This window comes from Myxocyprinus asiaticus, chromosome 21 (genome assembly GCF_019703515.2).
Source record: "Myxocyprinus asiaticus isolate MX2 ecotype Aquarium Trade chromosome 21, UBuf_Myxa_2, whole genome shotgun sequence".
NCBI classification, from domain to species: Eukaryota; Metazoa; Chordata; class Actinopteri; order Cypriniformes; family Catostomidae; genus Myxocyprinus; species Myxocyprinus asiaticus.
This window is the reverse complement of record NC_059364.1, coordinates 7,331,592-7,354,859: the sequence shown is the minus strand read 5'-3', so window position 1 is coordinate 7,354,859 and position 23,268 is coordinate 7,331,592. Positions and strand designations below refer to the sequence as shown.

Below are 23,268 nucleotides of genomic sequence, written 5' to 3'. Positions count from 1 at the left end.
GCGTTTCATCAATATCATGTGGTCTCACTTGATGCCAAAAAGGCGTTTGATATGGTAGAATAGGATTATCTTTTTAAGATTTTGTTAATGTATGGGTTCGGGAGTACATTTATTGGTTGGATTAAGTTACTTTATAGACACCCTGTAGCAGCGGTACAAACAAATTGATTAATTTCAGATTATTTTACTCTGAATATGGGCACTCGGCAGGGTTGCCCTCTTTCCCCATTATTGTTCTGTCTTGCCCTGGAACCATTAGCAGCCGCCATAAGAAAGGAGGATGATTTTCCAGGGGTGATGGTGGGAGGTGTGGCGCATAAGCTTCTGCTTTACGCAAATGATATTTTATTATTTGTCTCTGACCCTACTAGATCTATGCTTTGCCTCCACAGAATTATTAATTCCTTTTCCAAGTTCTCAGGATACAATGTCAATTGGTCTAAGTCCGAAGCTTTGTCTCTGACAGTGTACTGTCCAGTAGCCTTCAAGTGGCCCAAACAGGGCATTAAGTATTTGGGTATTTTATTCCCAGCTAGTTTGTCTGATTTAGTTAGAGTTAATTTTGACCCTTTAATGAAAAGTTTTTCGAGTGGCAGGTGGGCTTCACTACATTTATCTATGATTGAGAAGGTTAACGTTATTAAAATGAACTGTATTCCAAAATTCAACTACCTGCTACAGTCACTCCCTATAGATGTCCCCCTCTCTTATTTCAAGCAATCTGATAGCATAGCAAAGTCCTTCATTTGGAATGGTAAACGTCCCAGACTACATTTCAACAAATTACATAGGCCGATTGACAAAGGTGGGCTAGGCCTACCCAAGATTTTGTTTTATTATTATGCATTCGGTCTCAGGCATTTGGCTCAATGTACACTTCCACCTGAAAGAGCCCCTCCCTGGTTTTCTATTGAACAGGAAGTTCTTGCCCCTATTTCGCCATTGCAAAGCCTTTCTATCAAACTAACCGGAGAAGTTAAGTCAAACCCCGTTATCTCACATTTGCACGTGATTTGGACAAGAGTAGCCAGAGTATTTAATTCAGACATTTATGTAAATGTTGCCTCAAGCATATGGCTGAACCCCAAATTATGTATCAACAAGTTCCCTTTCTGTTGGTCATAGTGGATTGTGAGGGGGGTTACCACACTTGGTGACCTGTATGAGAGTGGAGTGTTGAGATCTTTTGAGAATTTGGGTCATCATATTGGGATTCCCAGATTTCAGTTTTACAGGTATTTACAGCTGTGCCACATTCTCTGTACTGTTTTTGGGAGTAGCACACACCCCCCTAAAGCGACAGATACTTTGGGAGAAGTGATTACTGCTTTTGGAAAAGGTCATGAGGCATCAGTGTATTACTCCCTGCTAATTCAGAGTCTGGGGAATGGAGCTTTAACTTCTATCAAGAGATTATGGGAGAAAGATTTGAACTTGGTATTGGAGGAAGGAGTGTGGACTAGGATTCTAAAAAATGTCAAGTCTGCATCTAGAGATGCAAGGGTTCACCTTATGCAATTTAATATTTTACACAGATTTTATTGGACCCCCTCTAGATTATATAGGCTTGGTCTTAAAGACACACCCACCTGCTGGCGATGCCAATCAGAAGTTGGAGACACAACCCATTTCTTTTGGGTTGTGTTAAGATATAGGATTTTTGGTTAAAGGTTCAGAATTATTTGTATGACGTTTTGGGCACTCAAATTTTATTTTGCCCCAGACTTTGCCTTTTGTGCGATGGGGCAGTTATAAATTTGGGGGACAAATATTTTTTTAAAAAATGGGTTCTGACTAGCATGATGATTGGCAGACAAATTATTTTAAGGTGTTGGAAGTCAGACGGAGCGCCACCATTTCTGGAGTGGTGTGCGGAGATGGGGAGGGTGGTGGCTTTTGAGGAGATGACAGATATAAGGCTGGGGTTGGGGGACTTGTTTTTCAGGAAGTGGAGTAGGTATTTGGTACTTGTAATGTATTTAGATCTCCAAAGTACTTCAAAGAATACCATAGTACAACTATATTACTGCATAGTGCAATAATGTAAATACATATCTCATGTATGTAAATTCACATATTTAATTCAATAACTGTTTATACCCCTACCTTGAGCATACATTACCACTTGCACATGTACATATGCCATTCTGTTATATGTCCTATTATTTGTATGTCTATTTATATTCTTACCTTGTTTTATATTCTGTGTCTACTGTAATGTTCACTGTAATGTTCTGTGTGCACTAGTTTCTCGATCACAAAAAAAAAAAAAAAAAAAAAAAAAATCCTTGTGTACATGAGAACACTTGGCAATAAAGCTCATTCTGATTCTGATTAAAAATAAATAAATAAATAAATAAATAAATAATACAAAAAACATAAAAAAAAAGGCCCTGGTACTTTTGGGTACCTTTTCGTTACTGTTGATATGTTTCCATAGGAGTTTTGTTTGTCATTTGATTTTTCATTACATAACATCATCATATAGTTTCCAAAAGGTCATTTTGAGCTTTTCATGTGTTCTGATGTTTGTCAATGTCCGCCAGAAGGCGCAACTGGATAAGTGTTTAAAAATTGTGCATACAATTTCAATTTCACTTTTTTTTCGAAGGGTATAGTCTAATTTAGTTTGATTTAGAAGGACATATACCAAGATTCCATTTGTTTCTTACAAAAAAGTCTTTTTTTATACATTATTTCTTGAAGACAGAGTCTATGTCTCAGACGGAGAATATGGTAAACTGCTTTGCGCACCCAGACACGTAAATAAATTAATATTAATGAGCCAAGCCTTCAGCAAAGTAGGGTTGTTAACTCTGCTATCAACCAATCAGCCATCACTAAGTGGGCGGGGTTTGTCGCGGTCTGCGCGGAGTGGGCGTGGCTTGTCTTTACTCCTCCTCCCAATCATGCTCTTCGTCTAAACACAACAGTGCATTCAGAGGACGCACGCTACTCGGTCGCAGTCAGTAACGGATTTCATTATTTCTTCGTCTCTCTGGGTATGTCTTTACAGCACGCCTGATGTTGGGAAGAAAGATCCTGGATCAGGTGTGTTGAGCGCAGCTGCAAGAATGGACCGGGACAGGATAGGAGAGAGACTGCAGGCATCACTGGCCGGACTGCAAGAGCTGCATTTCCTCCGGCACAAACAGAGTACTAGGGTGCACTGGGCACTGTCCCTGAACAGAGAAGAGCCCGACACATCAAAACATGAGAAGTTAAGCACAGAGGAGCTTAGACTGGAGGCAACACTTACTCTCCTGAAACAACAGCTGGTAAGATGAGTGATCACAGACCTTGCTTAGTGAATTAGTTAGTTGAAGTTAGTGAATATATGTGATTTATTCTTGGCAACATTTGAAAATGCTGGGTAACTACAAAGTCAAATACTGCTCTTTTTTACTTACAAACAATTGAGAGGAAAAAATCTAATGATAAACCAAGAATTAATGTATGTTCATTTTAAATAGTTTAATTAAATTAAAATAATAATAATAATAATAAACGTTGGGATCTGTCATTTCATATTATAAATCAATTGGTTACCTGTTCAGAATGGAGCTCTGTGTTTTCCCACTGGCTACAGATGTAACCACTGTAATATTTACATATCATTTGAGGATTAAATAAACTGGAGCAACTATATTATTAAATCGCAGATGTTGGGTTCGAGTCCACCTTAGTCGAGTCCGAGTTGAGTCAGAGTCCAAAAGGGGCCGAGTCAGACTCATGACTGAGTCCGAATTAATCTGTTCATGAATCTGAATTAAAATTGTAACTGTAAACTCAGCATCAATATTTTAAGCTTATTTTAACCTTCATAACTAAGAAAAACAATTTGTCAATATAAATGCAACAAAAACACCTCTGTTGCATTTCTTTTTCACATTTTATGATTAGTATCCTGCTGAACAAACTTCAAAGTGGTTTCAGAATGAAAGCATATGCTTCAGGTTTATGGAGACAAAACTGTCCTTCAACACACTTCTTTATTGCATTCTGTTGACATTTCAATTATTAAGTGATTTTTTCCCTCCACTCAAACATACACCAAAGAAAGTGAAAGCTGCATTAGTCATTACAACCAGAGTTGTTGTTATTTTAATTTAGTTTTTATTTCTACTTCATTTTCAATTTGTCCATTCAGTTTAGTTTAGTTTTATCTAAAATTATGGGTGAAATACATTTAATAAATGATAATATTTAAAACATTTAATAATGCCCATAAAATTAAACATAAATTAAAAACAGAAGAGATCAGATACAATTAACATTTTATTTTTATTCGAATACACTTCACACTTTTCAGTCCTCCTGCTGTGTCCAGAAAATTAAGATAACAATTTTATGACAAACTCTCCTTGAGCTGACATGTTGTTCTTTTCACATTATATTTAGTATGGATAATAGGTGAATAGAGACTTCTCCCCTCACATGTGTTCTTCATTGTATTTTCTGACTTTTTTGCCATTGAAACGCAAGTGCCAGCTTTACAGGTAACACACAGAGGTTGCATTACAAATATGTGATGGACTTAGTTGTACAATTTCCATCATGGCCTATTTCATCCGTCATATTAATTTAAATATCCCTGATACGTAGTAAATTAGATTTTGTCTCGACATAGTCAACATTTTCAGTTAGAAATTACTTTGCGTAGTAAGCGTGCGTCTGATAAAACATTTGTTTTATTTAATCATTTGCAGAGTTGGGGAACGTACTTTTAAAAGCGTACTTATGTTATTGATGTTTCTGGATGAGAGTGGCAGAGCACGTGTGGCGGTCTCTTTCACGCACACACATATATCACGCGTGCGGGCGAGAGAGGGAGAGAAAGTACTTTGAAAGAGTGCACGCTGCCATTATTAGCCAGAATAATCACACGTAAGGACATATATGTGTGAAAAGTGATGTGCAGTATCAAATACACAGAATGTGTAGACCACCATAATGGTCTACAGTGCTAACTGTAGAGAGCACATCATTATGAAGACAAAGCCAAATCCCAGAAATTTAGAGGGAAATTTAAAATCCCTGCCAGACACTTTTTGCAGGTCTGAAAAAAAGAGGACATGTCTGGGTATAAGAGAACATTTGGTCACACTATGTTACGTTATTTTTTGTTTGTTTGTTTGTCATTGCATCACAAATGCCATGGACTCAGCTAGACTCAGAAAAAAATCCAGAGTCCGAAAGGCTCGAGTTCGAGTAAAAATGAATCCGAGTCCGTGAAAAGTCCAAGTTCATTAAAATTGGACTCGTGACTCGGACTGGAGTCCGAACTCGAGTACCTCAACTCTAGCTAATGCACCCTTTTAATATGATGTGTACCAAATATGGTAGTTGTGTCTGTATTATAACAGGTATTACTTGCTGCCTTTTATGAAGATGGTCTACATCTAATATGTAAAGATCATCATTGACATGGACATCATCTTTTAGAATGCCTGGAATTAAATGGCCATGTAACTATTTACACCACCACCATAATGGTCATGAAGTGAAGACTTTTTATTAATAGTAGAAAAATCTGAAAAATACTTTAGATTTAGACCCTTAAACTCAAAACTGAATTTTGGTCCCAAACACAACTGGTGGGATCAAATGGGTTAAGATTAAATTAAATTGATTGTGTTTGGTAGATTTTGTACTGTACATTCAGCACAGATGTTTTCAGTGGTTTAGGTAGTTAGTTAGTTCTTTCATTTAGTCACGTGGATTTACCAGCAGCAATGTAGAATCTTTGCTCAAAACCTGCATGCCCGTGTGCAGACCTCCTACTGTATTCCTTGGTGTATTTATTGCATGGCTTGGCATGATGCCCTTGATGACTGAATCCAGAGTTGAATCACAGGCTCAGCTGGGGGGAATAGTGAAGGGTCATAAATCAAGGGCTCAGAGGGGGGCCAGCCCTGTTTCTGATGATTAACCCAATTTAATGAGAATGACAACAGAGGAACTGTGGCCCAGTCAGCGACACAGATTTGACCCCGCAGCCGGGCTCGTTTGAACCTTTTGGACTTTTGTTGAACTCTTCATGCGCTCTGTGTTCCAAGTGACTCTCTTCTGTAGACATATAATAGACTGACTGTAGTGTTCTTAAATCCCAATTAAAGAAACCATGTGTGGCATCTTAGTTTTCAAAGCTTAAATCATCTACAGTAAGAGTTCTGCTGTTGGGGATGTAGCTTTTGCACAAAGGTACATATTAGTTGCTGGTAAATACACTTGACTCAGTGGAAAGACATACTAATTAATTTGAATGACAAAAAGCAGGGTTCCCACAGTCATAGAAAACCTGGCAATATCAGGGAAGTTTTAAATTGTGATTTTTAAGGCCTGGAAATGTCATAGAAATTAATAACATTTGGGGAAAGTCATGAAAATTTCTGTTGTGAATTTATATTTTTCTAATAATGCTCAACTCCAAAAATTTTATTGTCTTAAATTTGCTCTTTGTAAGTGCAATCTCTATAAATCCATAGCAGCTGTAGTATAGTAATCACATGCAGCTGGAAAAGTCATGGAAATTCATTGGTAAAAAGGTGTGGGAACTGAAAAAACGTCTGGCAGGTCTGTTTTTTATTTTCATCCAAACATCAGAACTGTACTGGATCTAAAGATTCTAGCCAGTATCAAACATTGTTTTCAGTAATGGTTAATTTGGATTAAGGGTCCTTCTCTAAGATCTAAAGGTCTATTCTGAAAAAAGAACAGGCTCTTTCATTAGAAAGATGGTTTACAGTCAAACATTACAGACTCTATAGACTTGGTATGCAATTGCCTCTTGTTCCTATACATTTGGTTTACACAATAGTTTGTGATCCTCTGCAGAAGAGAGATTAGTAACCTTACAGCACTTCCCCCGGGCTACCCTTTATCCTTACCTAGTTAATAGTCAACCGCTCTCCTTCTTTATTTGCTTCCTCTCTCTCTGTCTTTCTTCTCTGTCTGCATCGTATAACAGCAGGAGTCATATCAGCCATTAAATGTCTAGAGTTTTTTGCAGTGCAGTTTTTCTTGTTCTCCTGTGGTTAGTTTGAAATGAGATAGCTAATGCTCAGATAACTTTAAGAGCAGTTTTGTTGGGCTTGACTGTCTTTTACAGTTTATTTTGTGCTTAAGTCTTCAAAGTTCTAAACATCTTAGTTTAGTATTTCTAGCATGAGTAGATATTGCATTTACAAGCAAAAATTAAATATAGATCAAATAAGTGAAGACAATAATTTCTTTATATTTCATTATTTTTTGGACAGATTTGTAGTTTTTCTGCATTATTCCTTATGCTGTCCAAACCAAAAGGTGCTGTGTTCTCAAATGACTGTTTTATTTGAAAAGCTGTACACTAAGTTGTCCAGCTAAGTATATGTAAAGTTTAAGTTTTCTTGTTGGAAGTTAGCACTGCAGTGTCAGTGTACACTTTGAGTGAATCTGCACATGTGGTCCATTAGGTAACCTACACATACCGTAAGAGAAAGCTCAGATGGAGCATTTGATGGGAAGGAAAATGTAAGATGCATTGTGAGGGTATGGAAAGAGTAGAGTCAGTTTAATGTCAAGCAGGAATACAACAAATTTGATCACAGCACAACTTGACCCGCCTGTCAGAAATACTCATTTTTCAAAGTACGTTGCAGCTAAATTGAAATGTTCTCAATCACAAACTCTTGAGTGTTTTCCTGTATGTCTTTCTGACACAGTATCACCATTGAAATCAATGGATTTGTAGCGTACTTTGAAACAACGTAAACTTTAGTGTTTAGGTGCCCTAAATGCACTAAACATGAATGATGCGTCAGGTCCTTAGTATGTAATATTGCATGATAAGAGGGTGATGTATTTGGCTGGTTGTGGGGCTAATGTGTGTGTAGGCAAGTTCTGGTGCTGATATATGTGAAACCACCATTCTGAACAGCACTGTGGCAGCAGTGGAGTCATTCAGGTTCCTGGGCTCTACCATCTCACAGGACCTGAAGTGGGAGACCCACATTGACTCCATTGTGATAAAGGCCCAGCAGAGGCTGTACTTCCTTCACCAGTTGAGGAAGTTGATACAGTTTTACTCAGCAGTCATTGAGTCTGTTCTCTGCACTTCAATAACTGTCTGGTTTGGTTCAGCTACGAAATCAGACATCAGAAGAATACAAAGGACAGTTCGGACTGCTGAGAGGAATATTGGTTGCCCCCTGCCCTCCCTTCAAGAACTGAAAAGGGTTGGAAAATCACTCTGGACCCCACTCACCCAGCCCACTGCCTCTTTGAACTGTTGTCTTCTGGCTGGCACTACAGAGCACTGAGCACCAGAACCGTCAGGCACAATAACAGTTTTTCCCTTAGGCTATCCATCTCATGAACAGTTAACACTGCCCCATTGAGTAATAATTATGTGCAATACATTACATTTACATTTGTACATTTATTCATTTGGCAGACGCTTTTATCCAAAGTGACTTACAAAAGAGGAATAATACATCATAAGAGATTGGTGGGAACGTAGCTCTGCAAAACCGATTTTAGGTATGCTGGCGCAGACCCAGTGACTGTTCTGTATGCCAGCATCAGAGCCTTGAATTTGATACATGCATCAACTTGCAGCCAGTGAAGAGAGACAAGGAGTGGTGTAACATGTGCTCTCTTTGGTTCATTAAAAACCAGACGTGCTGCTACATTCTGGATAATTTGCAGAGGCCTAATTGTGCATGCAGGGAGGCCTGCAATGAGAGCGTTACAATAGTCTAGTCTAGTTATTACTGAACATGAAGTTGTGTGGCATGTTCAGAGGGGAAAGGTCTTATTTTCCTGATATTGTAGAGTGTAAATCTACATGATTGTGCTGTCTTTGAGATGTGGTCTGTGAAATTGAGTTGTTATCAATGGTTACCCCTAGATTTCTGACCATTTTGGAAGGCATTACTGTAGTTGAACCCAGCTGAATGGTGATGTTGTGTTCAACAGCAGGGTTGGCTGGAAAGACAAAGAGCTCCGTCTTCACTGGGTTAAGTTGCAGGTGGTGTTCCTTCATCCAGGATGAGATGTCTGCTAAACAGGCCGAGATTTGAGGAGTCACCGTGGTTTTGTTGGGCTGGAAAGACAAAAAGAGCTGTGTCATCAGCATAGCAGTGGTAAGAGAACCCATGTGCCTGAATGATGTGTCCCAGTGATGTTGTGTGTATAGAGAAGAAAAGTGGCCTAAGCACTGAGTCCTGAGGTACCCCAGTAAGTTGCTATTGTGACTTGGACATCTCATCTCTCCAGGCTACCTTGAAGGACCTACCTGAGAGATAGGACTTAAACCAGTCAAGCACAGTTTCTGTGATGCCCAGAGTAGAGGGTGGAGAGTAGGATCTGATGGTTGACTGTGTCAAAGGCTGCAGAAAGGTCCAGTAGATTCCGGACGGATAATCTGGATCCAGCTCTCGCCTGTCTCAGCGACTCAGTGACAGACAGCAGGGCAGTCTCGGTGGAATGTCCACTTTTGAAGCCTGACTGATTGTCATCCAGCAGATTGTTCTGTGAGAGATAGGCAGAGATCTTATTGAAAACTGCCCTTTCAAGTGTTTTCACCATGAATGGGATGAGAGAGACTGGTCTGTAGTGTTCTACATGCGTGGGGTTAAGTGCATGTTTTTAAGCAGTTTTTTTTACACAGCTTAGTCTATTATATTTATCCAACATATCCTACCTCATCTGCCATTACATTCCCTTGCACTATCTGCATATAGCAGATTTGTATTTGTACATACGTTATATTTACAGTTATATATACTGTATATATTTTTTGTCTTATTGTGTATTTCTATATATACTTAAATTTTCTATTCACTTTTTATTTTTATTCTATTTTTTATTATCTCTTGTTGTTGTATTGTTTGTGCACTGGAAGCTTCTGTCACTAAGACAAATTCCTTGTATGTGTAAGCATACTTGGCAATAAAGCTCATTCTGATTCTGAAAGTGTTTGTTGTATTGCAGACACGTCTGCGCAGACAGGATGTGGGATTGAAGACTCACCTGCAACAGCTGGATCAGAAGATCAGTGAACTGAAGCTGGATGTGTGTAAAGCATCGACTGAACACCTAGAAAGTGACAGCAGACCCAGTTCAGGTGACTGAACCCTTATATTCACATACCACATACTAAACAGCGTAAGATGGTTTGCTAGTTTTAGCTGGTCTAGCTAGTTACCTAGCCTGGCCAAGCTGGTGTTTAACTGGTCCGCCAGAAAGTCTCCAAGCCTGACTATCTGACAAGTGCCTAAAATCAGTCAACAAACCACCTGACCAGACTGATAGACCAGCTAAGACCAGCAAGCCATTGTAGCCTGGTTTATGGTGCTTTTTTCCAGCAGTGTCTAGATTAATATTTTTACTTTGAGATGTTTATACACATAATCCATCATTGTTAACATACTTTATTTTATAAACAAAATCCACTGCAATTAATATCCAACATGGTCATTTCTGCTCTCAGGGTTCTACGAGCTCAGTGATGGTGGATCAGGCTCACTGTCCAATTCTTGTACCTCCGTCTACAGTGAGAGTCTATCCTCTTCATCTCAAACCAGTCTCCTTCCTCATCTCTCCATTTCATATGCTCCATATGGCCGTAGTGGCTCCGGACAGGCCATTGTGTCCTTCTGTTGTTCTGCTGATGAGAGCACAGCCCAGCCCAACACCCCACAATATAAAGGAATGAAGCTTGGTAGCAGTTGTATACGAACGACACCAGCTGTTGCAGAAAGAGTGAGACAAAGACCTGTTTCCATGGGTGAGCCTGAAAATGTGTTCTTTTGTTTCAAAGTTTGAGCAAAGAAACATGGGTAATTTAGTCAGAATCTTGTATTTCATGTTGTAGTCAAGATACCCTACTGATGATACTGTCTGCTGGTCTCCAAGCCTGCCCAAGCTGGTCTTGCAGCCTGGTCAAGCTGGTGTTCTGCTGGTTTAGCTGGTTGGCTAGCTAGTTTACCATCCTGAACAACGGACAAGTGCCCAAACACCCTAACACCAGCAAACAGACCACCTTGACCAGGCTGGGAGACCAGCAAGCCAGCTTGGGATGGTTGAAGATGATTTTTTTAGCCAGGTAGTCATAGTCAGCTCACATAATGAACTTCTGAAATGTACATCTTCAACATGCTATTTTTCCTTCTGTCCATTTGTTAGGTGACCTCAATCGAGTGATCACATCTGGTTTTGGCTCCTTCAAATCCACTGACGTAAAGACCTCAACCCTCTCTGGAAGCCACCACAACCCTTCAGTAGACCATAAATATCAGAGTAACCTGGTGTCTAGCAATGGGACAGAAGTGTACTGTTACCCAAGCCCCCTGCATGCTGTGGCCTTACAAAGCCCTATCTTTAGTCTCATAAGTGATCAGCAAAGTAAAGTAGTGGCTGAGGGACAGGATGGAAAGCCAGGAGGGGTACTTGAAGAGATAAACCAGAACCCTAACCAGGAGTCTACAAATTCCAGGTCTTCAGTATTCATCAACAAACTCCTGCAGCAAAGCTTCAGTAAGATTAACCTGTTAAACGAAATAAGAAGAAATGACCCCCAGGAGCAAAGACCCAGATCCCTGGAAGTGACCTATGGACAGCTGAATGGTCCTCAACATCTTGGGTCCTTTCAACAGATATCAGTGCCCCCAGAAAATGCACTGGAGACTAGAAAGACATCTTCAACACTAAACATCAGTCAACAGCAGACAGACGCATCTGCTGCTGAGTCCAATTCATATGGGGTCAAGGTCCACACACACTCAGCACCTTCCATGGATTTCCAACAAAATTGCCTTCCTGAGAGGAATATGGAATCTGACAATGGACTCTTAGATAAGGGGATTGGAGTTTCTTCCAAGGAGTCATCTTTGGTCTCAAAGCCAGTAGACAGGAGATCAAGTTTTAACCACAGCAGTAAGGCAGGCACAGCTTCTTTTGGTGATAAGAGTAGTCCACCTCAGTGTGAGTTTGTCCATGCAGAATTTGTTCCTGCAGGGTCTCAGAGGGTGAAGGTGCGCCATGCTGACAAGAAAACAAAATCTTTGAAATTGAGGAAGAGCTCAGAGAAACCCTCATCAAAGAGACTTAATCAAAAACACTTCTCTCGAGAGAAGGAGCTCTGCACCAAAAACCGAGTTGACTTAAAGCAGTTTAGCTCATGCAGAAGTAAAGTGACAAGTCTGGACGAGTCCCATATACACTCTTGCTTAGAATGCAGTCATAACTCGCTTTGCATCCCGAACAAGCCTCTCCTTCAACAAAACCAAACTGCCAAGTCCATCAAGTCTCGCAAAGCTCATTACCCTGAAACTGTGCACCTTGTGGACCAAGCCAGAAAGAAACAGAGCTCTAGCAAATGGCCTTCTACCTATGAGATCCTTTTGCCCCCAACTCTCCACACCCAGAGATCCAAGGAGATGACAACCTCACACAAGGCAGACATGGTAAGGAGCATTAGTGCAAGGCCTCGCTCGAGTCAATGGGGTTGTCCTCCACGACCCCTCACCCACTCTTTCTCCACCTCCTCCTACTTCAGTAACTTGGAATCTAGATATCCAGCAGCTCGAATCTCCAGCCGCCATGCTCCTCGCTGTGAGTCAGAATTTTCAGAGTACTCTGCAGAGTGCGCATCTCTCTTTCACTCTACTATAGCAGCAAGCAGTGACGGGGAGATTAGCGACTTCACCACAAACCGTTTCGGAGACAGTGAATCCAGCCAAGGCTCTCAGATGGCCTCAGATTCAGACAGCAGCCTCTCAATGGATGAAGAGGACCTGTTAGAGGAAGAAGAGGATGATGAAGGCAGCCTGGTGTGGGCCCAGGCTGCCATTGGGCCCACCGCAGCAGGTTTGTCCCTGCAGCAACACCATCTCCCAAAGCCAGCAGCCTGCCGCATCAAAGCCTCCAGAGCGCTGAAAAAGAAGATTCGCCGCTTTCAGCCAGCATCACTCAAGGTTATGACTCTGGTGTAGCCTCACTTAGGATATGATGCTTGAAAAGGAAGCTTCAGTTTACTTCTGTAAAATAACGCCTTTCACAAATAACACAATTCACTTGGCAACTGTACCTGTGATCCAATTAAGTCAAGTCGAGGGTATTTTGAGACTTTTATCAAGTCATCAAAAGCATATGCTAGAAATTACCACAGTGGATCAGTGAGCTTCAGTTAACTTTAACCAAAACATGACTTTGACTTAAGTTTCATACACTTACATGGCAGCTTGAACTGCCCAATCATCACAGGACCTGAGAGATTGAAAAATTGGACTTCTGCACAACCTGTTGATACGAGTAGAAACTGTACACCGTAAAAAAACAAACATTTTTGTATATCTTTACCCAATTATAAAACACCTGTAACTAAAAAATGCTGTGTAAAAAGAGCAATTTCAACTGGCCACTTTTGAAACAAAATGATTCTCGTTAAAAAAATGCAATTCAATAAAAATATTTTGCTTTTAACATTCATTTTAGCTATGCATCTTATTTTTTCTCTCAAAATATGTATTATTTAATAATGAAATCAGTGGTTTTACTTTGTTTATCCATAATGGTTCTTCTCAAAGGTTGCCTGAAATAGAGATTAGAAACAGACATTTTCACTAATTAATTCACATTATGAGGACACACTTAACGAGCTTTCTATTATTAATTTGTGTGCTTTAGCATGCTCTTTATCAATAGGTGATCAGATCCGTATATGGACAAGGGCTGTATTCTTACAATGATATGGATTTATCTAAATATGATAAAGAATTTTGAGGTTGAGATTTTAAGATGACACAGTTGTGGTGAATTTAAAGAGTGGACAGATCTGTAAATATCATTGTTTTACTCCATGTCAGAATCTCTATTAAAATTCCTGTTTAGTCAGACAGAATGGGATTTAGGCCTCTGAATACACTCATACAGGTGAAGACCAGATGGTACTTGGGCCCCTGGATGCATTTTATCTTTGCTAGTCTTAGTTGAAAGGAGCTTAAATCCCTAACAGACCCAAGAATTTCATCAAGTTTTACTTACAATTTACTGCCCTGGATGGTTTTATCACCATGGAAACATACACACACCTCTTCACATCAACCCACTCTGTTTTTGTAGGACAGTTTTTTTTGGATCTGGGGAGTGGATTTATACAGAACCATTATGGCTAAATTAATTACAGTGCTTTCAAGGTTGTACTGCAACTCATTGTTTAATTCACATTAATCCAACTTGAACTTCAAAACACTCAAACTTTTTTGTCTTGTAGACAATTTCAGTCTAAAGTGTGTTTAAATACACTATCTACTAAAAAGGCAATAAAAAAGTGACAACAGCTTGTGCATTTCTGTGACTGAGGACTTTCATTGTATGGAAAAATGTGTTCCATGAAAAAAAAGAATATAAGGGTTTGGACCAACATAAAAGTAAAGACAGAAATTAAAGTGCATTATTTGTCATAAACCTCATAAAAGCCATGTGTCATGATCACATTAGTATGATGCATTACATTTTAAGTTATTGTAATCAGATTACAGTTACTGGCTTTCAATTAATTTAATTTTAAGTACTTTATAGGGTTATGCTTATTTCTAATATATTATTTATGTAGAATACATTAATTAAGTCCCCATAACGAGTCATTGTGAAGGAGAAATGTGAAGTGTTGAGTGTGTGACTTGTAACAATGAACAAGAAAGAAATATAGACAATATTTTGAATTTGTTGAGCGGAAAAGTGTTTTAGAAAATGATGTAAAAGTAAAGTAATTTGTAATTTGATTACTTTTTCAATGAAATAATTAGTAAAGTAATCTTATTATAATTTTAGATAAATAATTATTAATCTGTAGTGGATTACTATTTTTAAGTAACTTATCCAACTTTGGTCGTGATTGTGATGTGCTGGTAAAACAGAATAACTTCTGTAACCAAGAACATCAAGCAAATCACCAGATTAAAGAGTGAGCGAGAGAGATCACAGGTTAGACATATTCTCTTTGACGTTGGGTCAAAGCCAGCAGGCCTGACATTTGTGTTTTTTATTCACCTTCACCAGCTGTCCAGCTGGATCAACTCACACACCCTGATGCCTCACAATAGAGCTAGACAACAGATTCAACACAGAGGTCATGACCACACTCCCAAATGCTTTCTTTACCAGTTTGTGCACTTGTCATGGCCTCTTTTTTTCTCTGAATTAACAGCATTGTATTGGATGCACTTAAAGTAAATGGTAACACTTTATAATAACAGTACATGAATAATCATGAATTAATACCTGAATTAATAGTTACTTCCACATAAATTAATGATGAGTTAAGGAATAGACTAATCAGTAACTAATGAAGAGCTAACATTAACTACAACATGAGTCAAAATCAAATCAAATCAAATCACTTTATTGTCACACAGCCATATACACAAGTGCAATGGTGTGTGAAATTCTTGGGTGCAGTTCCGATCAACATAGCGGTCCTGACAGTGATGAGACAGTACCAATTTACAATAACATCAAATTAACACAACACAATTTAAACATCTGATATACACATAATTACACTCAACAATATACAAATAATAACATACACTGTACAGTATACAATACGCACTATATAGATACACATTATTAATAAAAATAAAATAAAAAAGTATATATAGTATATATAGAATGTACAGTATTGTACTGTATTGACATTCAGGCTGTCGGTTGATAGTCAGTTAAGAGAGAATATAATATAATAATAATATAATTTATGACAGTCCAGTGTGAGATATAAGAGTAAGGGTAATAAAGTGCAGTGCTGATGTATTTGATCGTGGGAGATCAAGAGTACAGAAGTCTGATTGCTTGGGGGAAGAAGCTATCATGAAGTCGGCTGGTGCGGGTCCTGATGCTGCGATACCGCCTACCTGATGGTAGCAGTGAGAACAGCCCATGGCTCGGGTGGCTGGAGTCTCTGATGATCCTACGAGCTTTTTTCACACACCGCTTTGTATATATTTCCTGGAGGGAGGGAAGCTCACCTCCGATGATGTGTCTGGCAGTTCGCACCACCCTTTGCAGTGCTTTGCGGTTGTGGGCGGTGCTATTGCCGTACCAGTCGGAGATGCAGCCAGTCAGGATGCTCTCTACAGTGCAGGTGTAGAACCATGTGAGGATGTGGCGGTTCATTCCAAACTTCCTCAGCCATCTCAGGAAGAAGAGGTGCTGATGAGCCTTTTTCACAACGACTTCAGTGTGGATGAACCATGTGAGTTCCTCAGTGATGTGGACACCCAGGAACTTGAAGCTGCTGACTCTCTCCACTGGTGCTCCATTGATGGTGATGGGACTGTGTTCTCTGTCTTTTCTCCTGAAGTCCACCACAAGCTCTTTTGTCTTATTGACATTGAGGGAGAGGTTGTGCTCCTGACACCAGTGTGTCAGAGTGTGCACCTCCTCTCTGTAGGCTGTTTCATCATTGTCAGTGATCAGACCTACCACCGTCGTATCATCAGCAAACTTAATGATGGCATTGGAGCTATGTGTTGCCACACAGTCATGTGTGTACAGGGAATACAAGAGTGGGCTGAGAACACAGCCCTGCGGGGCTCCAGTGTTGAGGGTTAGTGATGAGGAGATGTTGCTGCCTATTCTAACCACCTGGCGTCTGCTTGACAGGAAGTCCAGGATCCAGCTGCACAGCGAGCTGTTTAAGCCCAGAGCCCAGAGTTTCTCATCTAGCTTGGAGGGCACTATGGTGTTGAATGCTGAGCTGTAGTCTACAAACAGCATTCTCACATAGATGTTCTTTTTTTCCAGGTGGGAGAGAGCAGTGTGTATTGTAGATGCAATGGCATCATCAGTGGAGCGGTTGTTGCGGTAAGCAAACTGCAGTGGGTCTAGAGAGAGAGGCAGCACAGAGAAGATATAATCTCTGATTAGTCTCTCAAAGCATTTGCTGATGATGGGGGTCAGAGCAACAGGACGCCAGTCATTTAAACAAGTTATTTTTGATTGTTTTGGAACAGGCACAATGGTGGATGTTTTAAAGCATGTGGGGTCTACAGACAAAGAGAGGGAAAGGTTGAAAATGTCCGTAAAAACACCAGCCAGCTGGTTTGCGCATGCTCTGATGACGTGGCCTGGAATGCCGTCTGGGCCCGCGGCTTTGCGGATATTCACCCGTCGGAAGGATCGGGTTACATCCGCTACAGAGACGGAGAGTGAACTAACCTCTGTAGCTTCAGCCGCGAGAGCTCTCTCAGCGAGGGCGGTGTTATTTCCCTCGAAACGAGCATAAAATGTATTTAGCTCATCCGGGAGAGAGGCAGCGGTGTTCATGGTGGAGTTTTTATTCCCTTTAAAGTCCGTGATGATGTTAATTCCCTGCCACATGCTTCTAGAGTTGGTGATGTTAAACTGTCCTTCAATCTTGCTCCTGTACTGGCATTTTGCGGTTCTGATAGTTTTTCGGAGGGCATAACTGGCTTGTTTATGCTCCTCCGCGTTCCCGGAATTAAAAGCGGAGGTCCGCACATTGAGTGCCGTGCGAACATCACTATTAATCCAATGTTTCTGATTCGGATAGATCCGTACTGTTCTGGTCGGAACCACGTCCTCTACGCACGTTCTGATGAAGCACATTACGCTATCAGCGTAAAGCTCGATGTCGTCATCAGAGGCGGACCGGAACATCTCCCAGTCCATGTGATCAAAACAGTCTTGTAGCGTAGAGTCTGACTGGTCCGACCATCACTGGATCGTTCAGAGGGTGGGTGCTTCCTGTTTCAATTTCTGCCTGTAAGCGGGCAGAAGCAGAATGGAAGAGTGGTCCGATTTGCCAAATGGTGGGCGGGGGAGGGATTTGTAGCCATCCCGGAAGGAAGAGTAGCAATGGTCCAAAACCCGGTCCCCTTGTGTGTTGAAACTAATGTGCTGGTGGTATTTTGGTGCGACTGATTTTAAACTGGCTTTATTAAAGTCCCCGGTCACAATGAACACGGCCTCTGGGTGCGCGGTTTCCTGCTCACTTATAATCCCATACAGTTCCTTGAGTGCCCGGTCTGTGTCGGCTTGTGGGGGAATGTACACAGCAGTGATAATGACCGCTGTGAATTCCCTCGGTAGCCAGAATGGTCGACACAGAAGCATAAGAAATTCCAGATCAGGAGAGCAGAAAGACTTGATAGAATGAATGTTCCTCTGATCACACCAGGATTTGTTGATCATAAAACATACACCACCTCCTCTAGTTTTACCTGAGAGGTCTTTCACTCTGTCCGCTCGGTGCATGGAGAACCCCGTGGGTTCAATGTCTGAGTCTGGAATCTCTGCAGACATCCAAGTTTCCGTAAGGCAGATAATGCAGCAGTCCCTTGTATCTTGTTGGAAAGAGATCCGCGCTTTCAGCTCGCAGAGCTTGTTATCCAGAGACTGAACATTTGCCAGTAGAATAGTGGGTAGCGGGGGTCGATTTGCATGGCGTCTTACTCTGATGAGAACGCTGGCTCTGTTTCCCCTTTTCCTTTTGCGTTTCCATGGCCGTGCTACCCAGACAAAGGGCTCTGCTTGCGTGTTTGTAAACAGTGGGTCGGCATTGAGGAATGTGAAGTCCGGTTTACGGTGTGAAATTGCTGAACCAATGTCCAAAAGTGTTTGTCTGTCCTAGACAATAAGGCAGACAACATCCAAGACAAAAAACATAAGAATTGTGAACAAAACAAACAAAACATTACTATGTTGTGTCGGAGCTCGCAACGCAGCAGCCATACTCGGCGCCATCTTGAGTCCATCTTTTGAGTCATTAATTCATGCATTAATAACGGTCACCTTAATTACATGTTAGTACATGTTTGATAGTTAATGCATTAATTAACATTAGGGAATAAACTAAATCATAGTTTGTGTTCTGCAGAAGAAAAGAAAGTTATACACATCTGGAATGGCATGAGGGTAAGTAAATAATGAGAGAATTTTACATTTTGGTAACTTTTCCTTTAATGATTGCCACCAATAATTATTCTTAATGATAATAATTGATCTCAACCAGTTCTGTGTGATTTTCCATTCCATTCCCTTCATACGCACCCTACCACTGTGGGTCCTACCACTCAGTTGTCATCCAAATGCAGACCATGTCCGCATCTCAGCTATTACATCATGACAAACAAACCAAATGATGCTAAACAATATGTGATTTAACTGGGATGAACACTTGTTTTGTACATGTGTAGTTGATAGTAAGTTTATAATTATGTGCCCCTCCAAGTAAAGCCATGACATAATGCTGTATTAACAAGTCATCAGTTGATGATAGTTCTTGAGTAGTAGCAATGAGTTAATAATGATGTGCCCCACCAAGTAAAGGCATGACATGATGCTGTATTAACAAGTCATCAGTTGATGATAGCTCATGAGTAGTTAACAATGAGTTAATAATTATGTGTCCCACCAAGTAAAGGCATGACATGATGATGCATTAATCATGGGTTCATGGGTAGTTAATAATGAGTTCACAACAATGTACACCTCTAAGTCATGACATTATGCTGCATTAACAAATCATTGAATACATATGCACCGGTGAAATAATGACCAAGATTTCTTTTAAGATCGGTTTATTTCTAAATACAAATCCACCAGCATATATGAAAAACTTTAAAATTTAATTTAAAGGGGATTCTGATTCTGAAGTGTCAATCCACCAAGAAGCTTTAAATGAATGAAATCTCTTTTAAAACATATACAGATTCAAAAGAAAAACCAAACATACCTGTAAGACATACAAGACACTTTGAAATGATTTATAAGCTGTGTTTTATCTCTCTCTATCTCTCCTGATGTGAAATCGGAAATGCTAAAAATGCTAATGTTAGCACTTAATATGTTCAAATAATAAAATTAATTAAAATACTGCACATAACATCATCAAATGGATATTATGAACACTCTGACTTCAATCCTTAATTCAATCTAACAAAACAACCAACAATTTTAGATTATAAATGTCAAGATTACTATAGGAAATAGTGGAAAGCATCCAGCCAACACCAAGAGAGCGCCGCTTATAAGTGCCCCATCAGAAACAAACTATCCACATACTGTAGTTCAGGGCAGAAATGTAGCGAACTAGCTGCACTTGAAATGGAAGTTCACACAACAAATTATTGAATGTTGACATGCACAAATGTCCACAGAAAAAATAACAAAACAAATTACTACTATTACAACAATGTTGAAGATGATGATGATGATGATGATCCAATCATTATCATCATTCTGAATTTCTATTTGAGTTCTGATGAAACTCACAAAGTAACCATGAAAAAAATTGAGAAATATATATAACAAAAACAAATGTTGATCCAGCAACATAAAGACAACCTTTCCTATTTCTATGGTCTGGATGGCAAGTGAATTGAGTGGTAGGGTGAGTATGAAATGAAAGGAACAGAAAATCATGTAAAATGGGTTGAAATCAAATTATTGGTGATCCTTATTATTTGTGGTTTTCTACGTTTTTTTTTTTATGTCCATTTTAAAAATGGCAGAATTATACTGCGTCATTCAATGACTTTTGTGGCAAAACTGCAGACAGCAAAGTGCATAAAATATTTAAATTATGACAATTTAAATATGCATGTTTAATTCAAGTGTTAATTAAGGCATTAACTATCAAACATGTACTAACATGTAATTAAGGTGACTGTTATTAATGCATGAATTCATATGACTCATGTATTTAATTGTATTTAATGTTAGCTCTTTATTAGTTCCTGATTAGTACATTCCTTAATTCATCATTAATTCATGCGGAAGTAAATATTAATTCAGGTATTAATTCATGATTATTCATGTACTGTTTTAATAGTGTTACCAAGTAAATTAAGGCCTGGTTATTTAAAGTATCTAGCATTTAACACAACTAAAGCAGCTTACCCAAACTAAACAATTCAGATTATGATCTATATAACCCCAACATTTATTTACTGCTCAATTTGGTGTTTGCATTGTATTTCTTTAACTACGTATATGGCTGCATGATTAATCCCAATCGCAGTAAAATCGCAATGAGCATGTGCAGTTTAAAAAAAGCAATTTGATACATTTTAACTCAGAAGTCTTTGATTTTTAATCCGCCATTCTGATTGGTGCACATCTTTTGCACACTGAGTGCACAAAATGTTAAGGACTTTCTTTGAAACCAGGTGCGAGAGTGTTTGAGACACACAGGATTTACAGGATATGCAAGGTGAGATCAAACACAGATGAGATGACACGGGTAAGTAAACAGGTAAGTTAAGGTAAGTAGACTTCTCAGGATGATGAAAGAACAACAAGGTGAGTTTCCAGGTAATAATGTCCACTGAACTGAAGAGGAAGAATCGGGTAGAGAAACTCGGTTTACAATAAACAAACGACAAGGCAAATCTTCAGACTTAGAATAACTTTAGATAACGCAATACTGCATGAGAGCAGCATGGTCAAACTATAGTCCCTAGTGAGACTTGACAGTGAACTGAACTGAAAGTGACTTATTTAAGCAGTCCTTGATGAGTGAGCTGATTGAGTGCAGGTGTGGTGAATTAGAAATCGGGTGAAGAGGAGCGGAACACTGAGGGAGGCGTGACACAAAAAAGGTGAAAAGAGTAAAACAATAAGGCTCAAAGAAATGACCGACTCAATCATTTATGCAACGACAATTTTTTCCCCTCCTGATATGGGTTTGTGAACACTGAAATTCATTTTTGAATGCAAAATGTGTGAATAAAGAAAACCTCTACCAAGGCTGTTACCAAAACCACAGTTTGCTTTTTTTTACTTGATATTTAGGTGTGGATAAATCTAAAATTGATGATATTTTGGGTTCCTTGCCACAGTAGGCTTTGGCTTGATCACTGGTGGCCTAAAGACAAACAATTTTTAAAGCATGATTTTCAGTCATGTTTTTCATTTAAACTGCACATCACAGACATTGCATCATCATTTTCTGTAAAGCTGCTTTGAAACGTGTGTTGTGAAAAGCGCTATACAAATAAAAATTACTTGATTTGTAGCAACTAGACAGATCTTACCATTTTAGTGAACCATATGCAGCAGAACGGTCAGTGGGTGATCCATTTTAAAAATGCAAAATTATAGGTTATACAAAAATATACTGTGTTCATATGGTTATTGTTTTATTTAACAAAAGCACTAAAATTTAGCTTGACATTGTGCTACTGTAAAGCATCAAACAACACCATCAAATGGTGTTTAACAGGGCAAACTTAGCTGAAACTCAATTAAACCCCAACATAAGACCACTCTACACTGTTAATGAGTAAAAGCAGACATAACACTCTTCTGTTGTGCAGAATTAGCACAGAAACTCCAGAAGAGTTAAGGAGAAGGGGAGGATAAACAGGGATCAACACACATCAGGTAGACTGAAGACTGTGTTTGGGAGTTTTCCAAGGCAAAAAAAAAAGAAAAGAAAAAAAAAGATACAGAAACAGACAGAAGGCTGGAGTATAACTTTTCAATCCACAGGAGGCATATTACTCTGCAGGATTACTGCTGTTATTAGGGATCTCATTATGGCTCAAATTTTCCATACACTGACCTGGACAGGCTTTCAAAGATTTATCCACATGGATGATTTGGTGGTTTGATCATGCAAAATGATTCCAAAGAGGTGATTCTGTTACTCATATTTAAATATACACATGCATTTGCACAATAATTGATGCTAGATTCAAATATGTTTTCTTGGCATAATCAACAGTGGTTTAGATTGCCAAAGCATAAATAAAAATTACACATAGAGTGGGGTCCAAAAGTGTTCTTGCTTCTTAAAGCTTCTATTTTGTAAACGTTTCTAATTTAAAGCAGTTTTCACTACAAATTACAGTATATTATCAACTGATGCATGTGGACAGACGATTTCCTTTATTTTATACTTTGCTTATATGATAATCAATTATAATCCACCATTAAGCAATATTCATATATCCATTCTTTATACAATATATTCATATATCTATGCATTCATGTCATCAATGTACTTGATAATACTCAATACAGTGATATGTTTTGTTACTCATGATACCTACCTAAGTGCTAGAATTAGTTAAGGTTATTATAAAAACTGTTACATCTTAAATAATGCTGCTTATGCAGTTTTAGGCCTTGAATGTCACAGAGACCCAGGCTGAATGTGTTGTTTTCTCTGTCAGAACAGAAACATTAAGATAAGCCAAGCTCACATGCAGATTTGTATTATATAGGTTCGGACAAATATCTTTTCAGCGCTTC

At 39.2% G+C, this 23,268-nt stretch overlaps 2 protein-coding genes across 2 annotated transcripts in view; one reads left to right on the top strand and one right to left on the bottom strand.

Annotated features, from left to right (window-relative positions):
• The window catches only part of LOC127412197 (actin-binding LIM protein 1-like), a 232,954-nt gene that overhangs the window by 129,629 nt on the left and 80,057 nt on the right, over positions 1-23,268 (bottom strand). The gene's annotated exons all lie outside the window — the stretch shown is intronic.
• On the top strand, positions 2,947-13,471 carry LOC127412193 (dapper homolog 2-like). Its single transcript, XM_051648357.1, has 4 exons — positions 2,947-3,278; positions 9,976-10,108; positions 10,475-10,771; positions 11,170-13,471. Exons 1-4 carry the CDS (start codon positions 3,075-3,077, stop codon positions 12,975-12,977), a joined length of 2,442 nt encoding a protein of 813 aa, XP_051504317.1. The 5' UTR covers positions 2,947-3,074; the 3' UTR covers positions 12,978-13,471.

Coding starts and splice junctions, on each gene's coding strand:
- LOC127412193 (XM_051648357.1), top strand. CDS start 3,075: ATGGACCGGGACAGGATAGGAGAGAGACTGCAGGCATCACTGGCCGGA. Junction 3,279..9,975: donor CTCTCCTGAAACAACAGCTG/GTAAGATGAGTG, acceptor GTTGTATTGCAG/ACACGTCTGCGCAGACAGGA. Junction 10,772..11,169: donor ACAAAGACCTGTTTCCATGG/GTGAGCCTGAAA, acceptor TCCATTTGTTAG/GTGACCTCAATCGAGTGATC.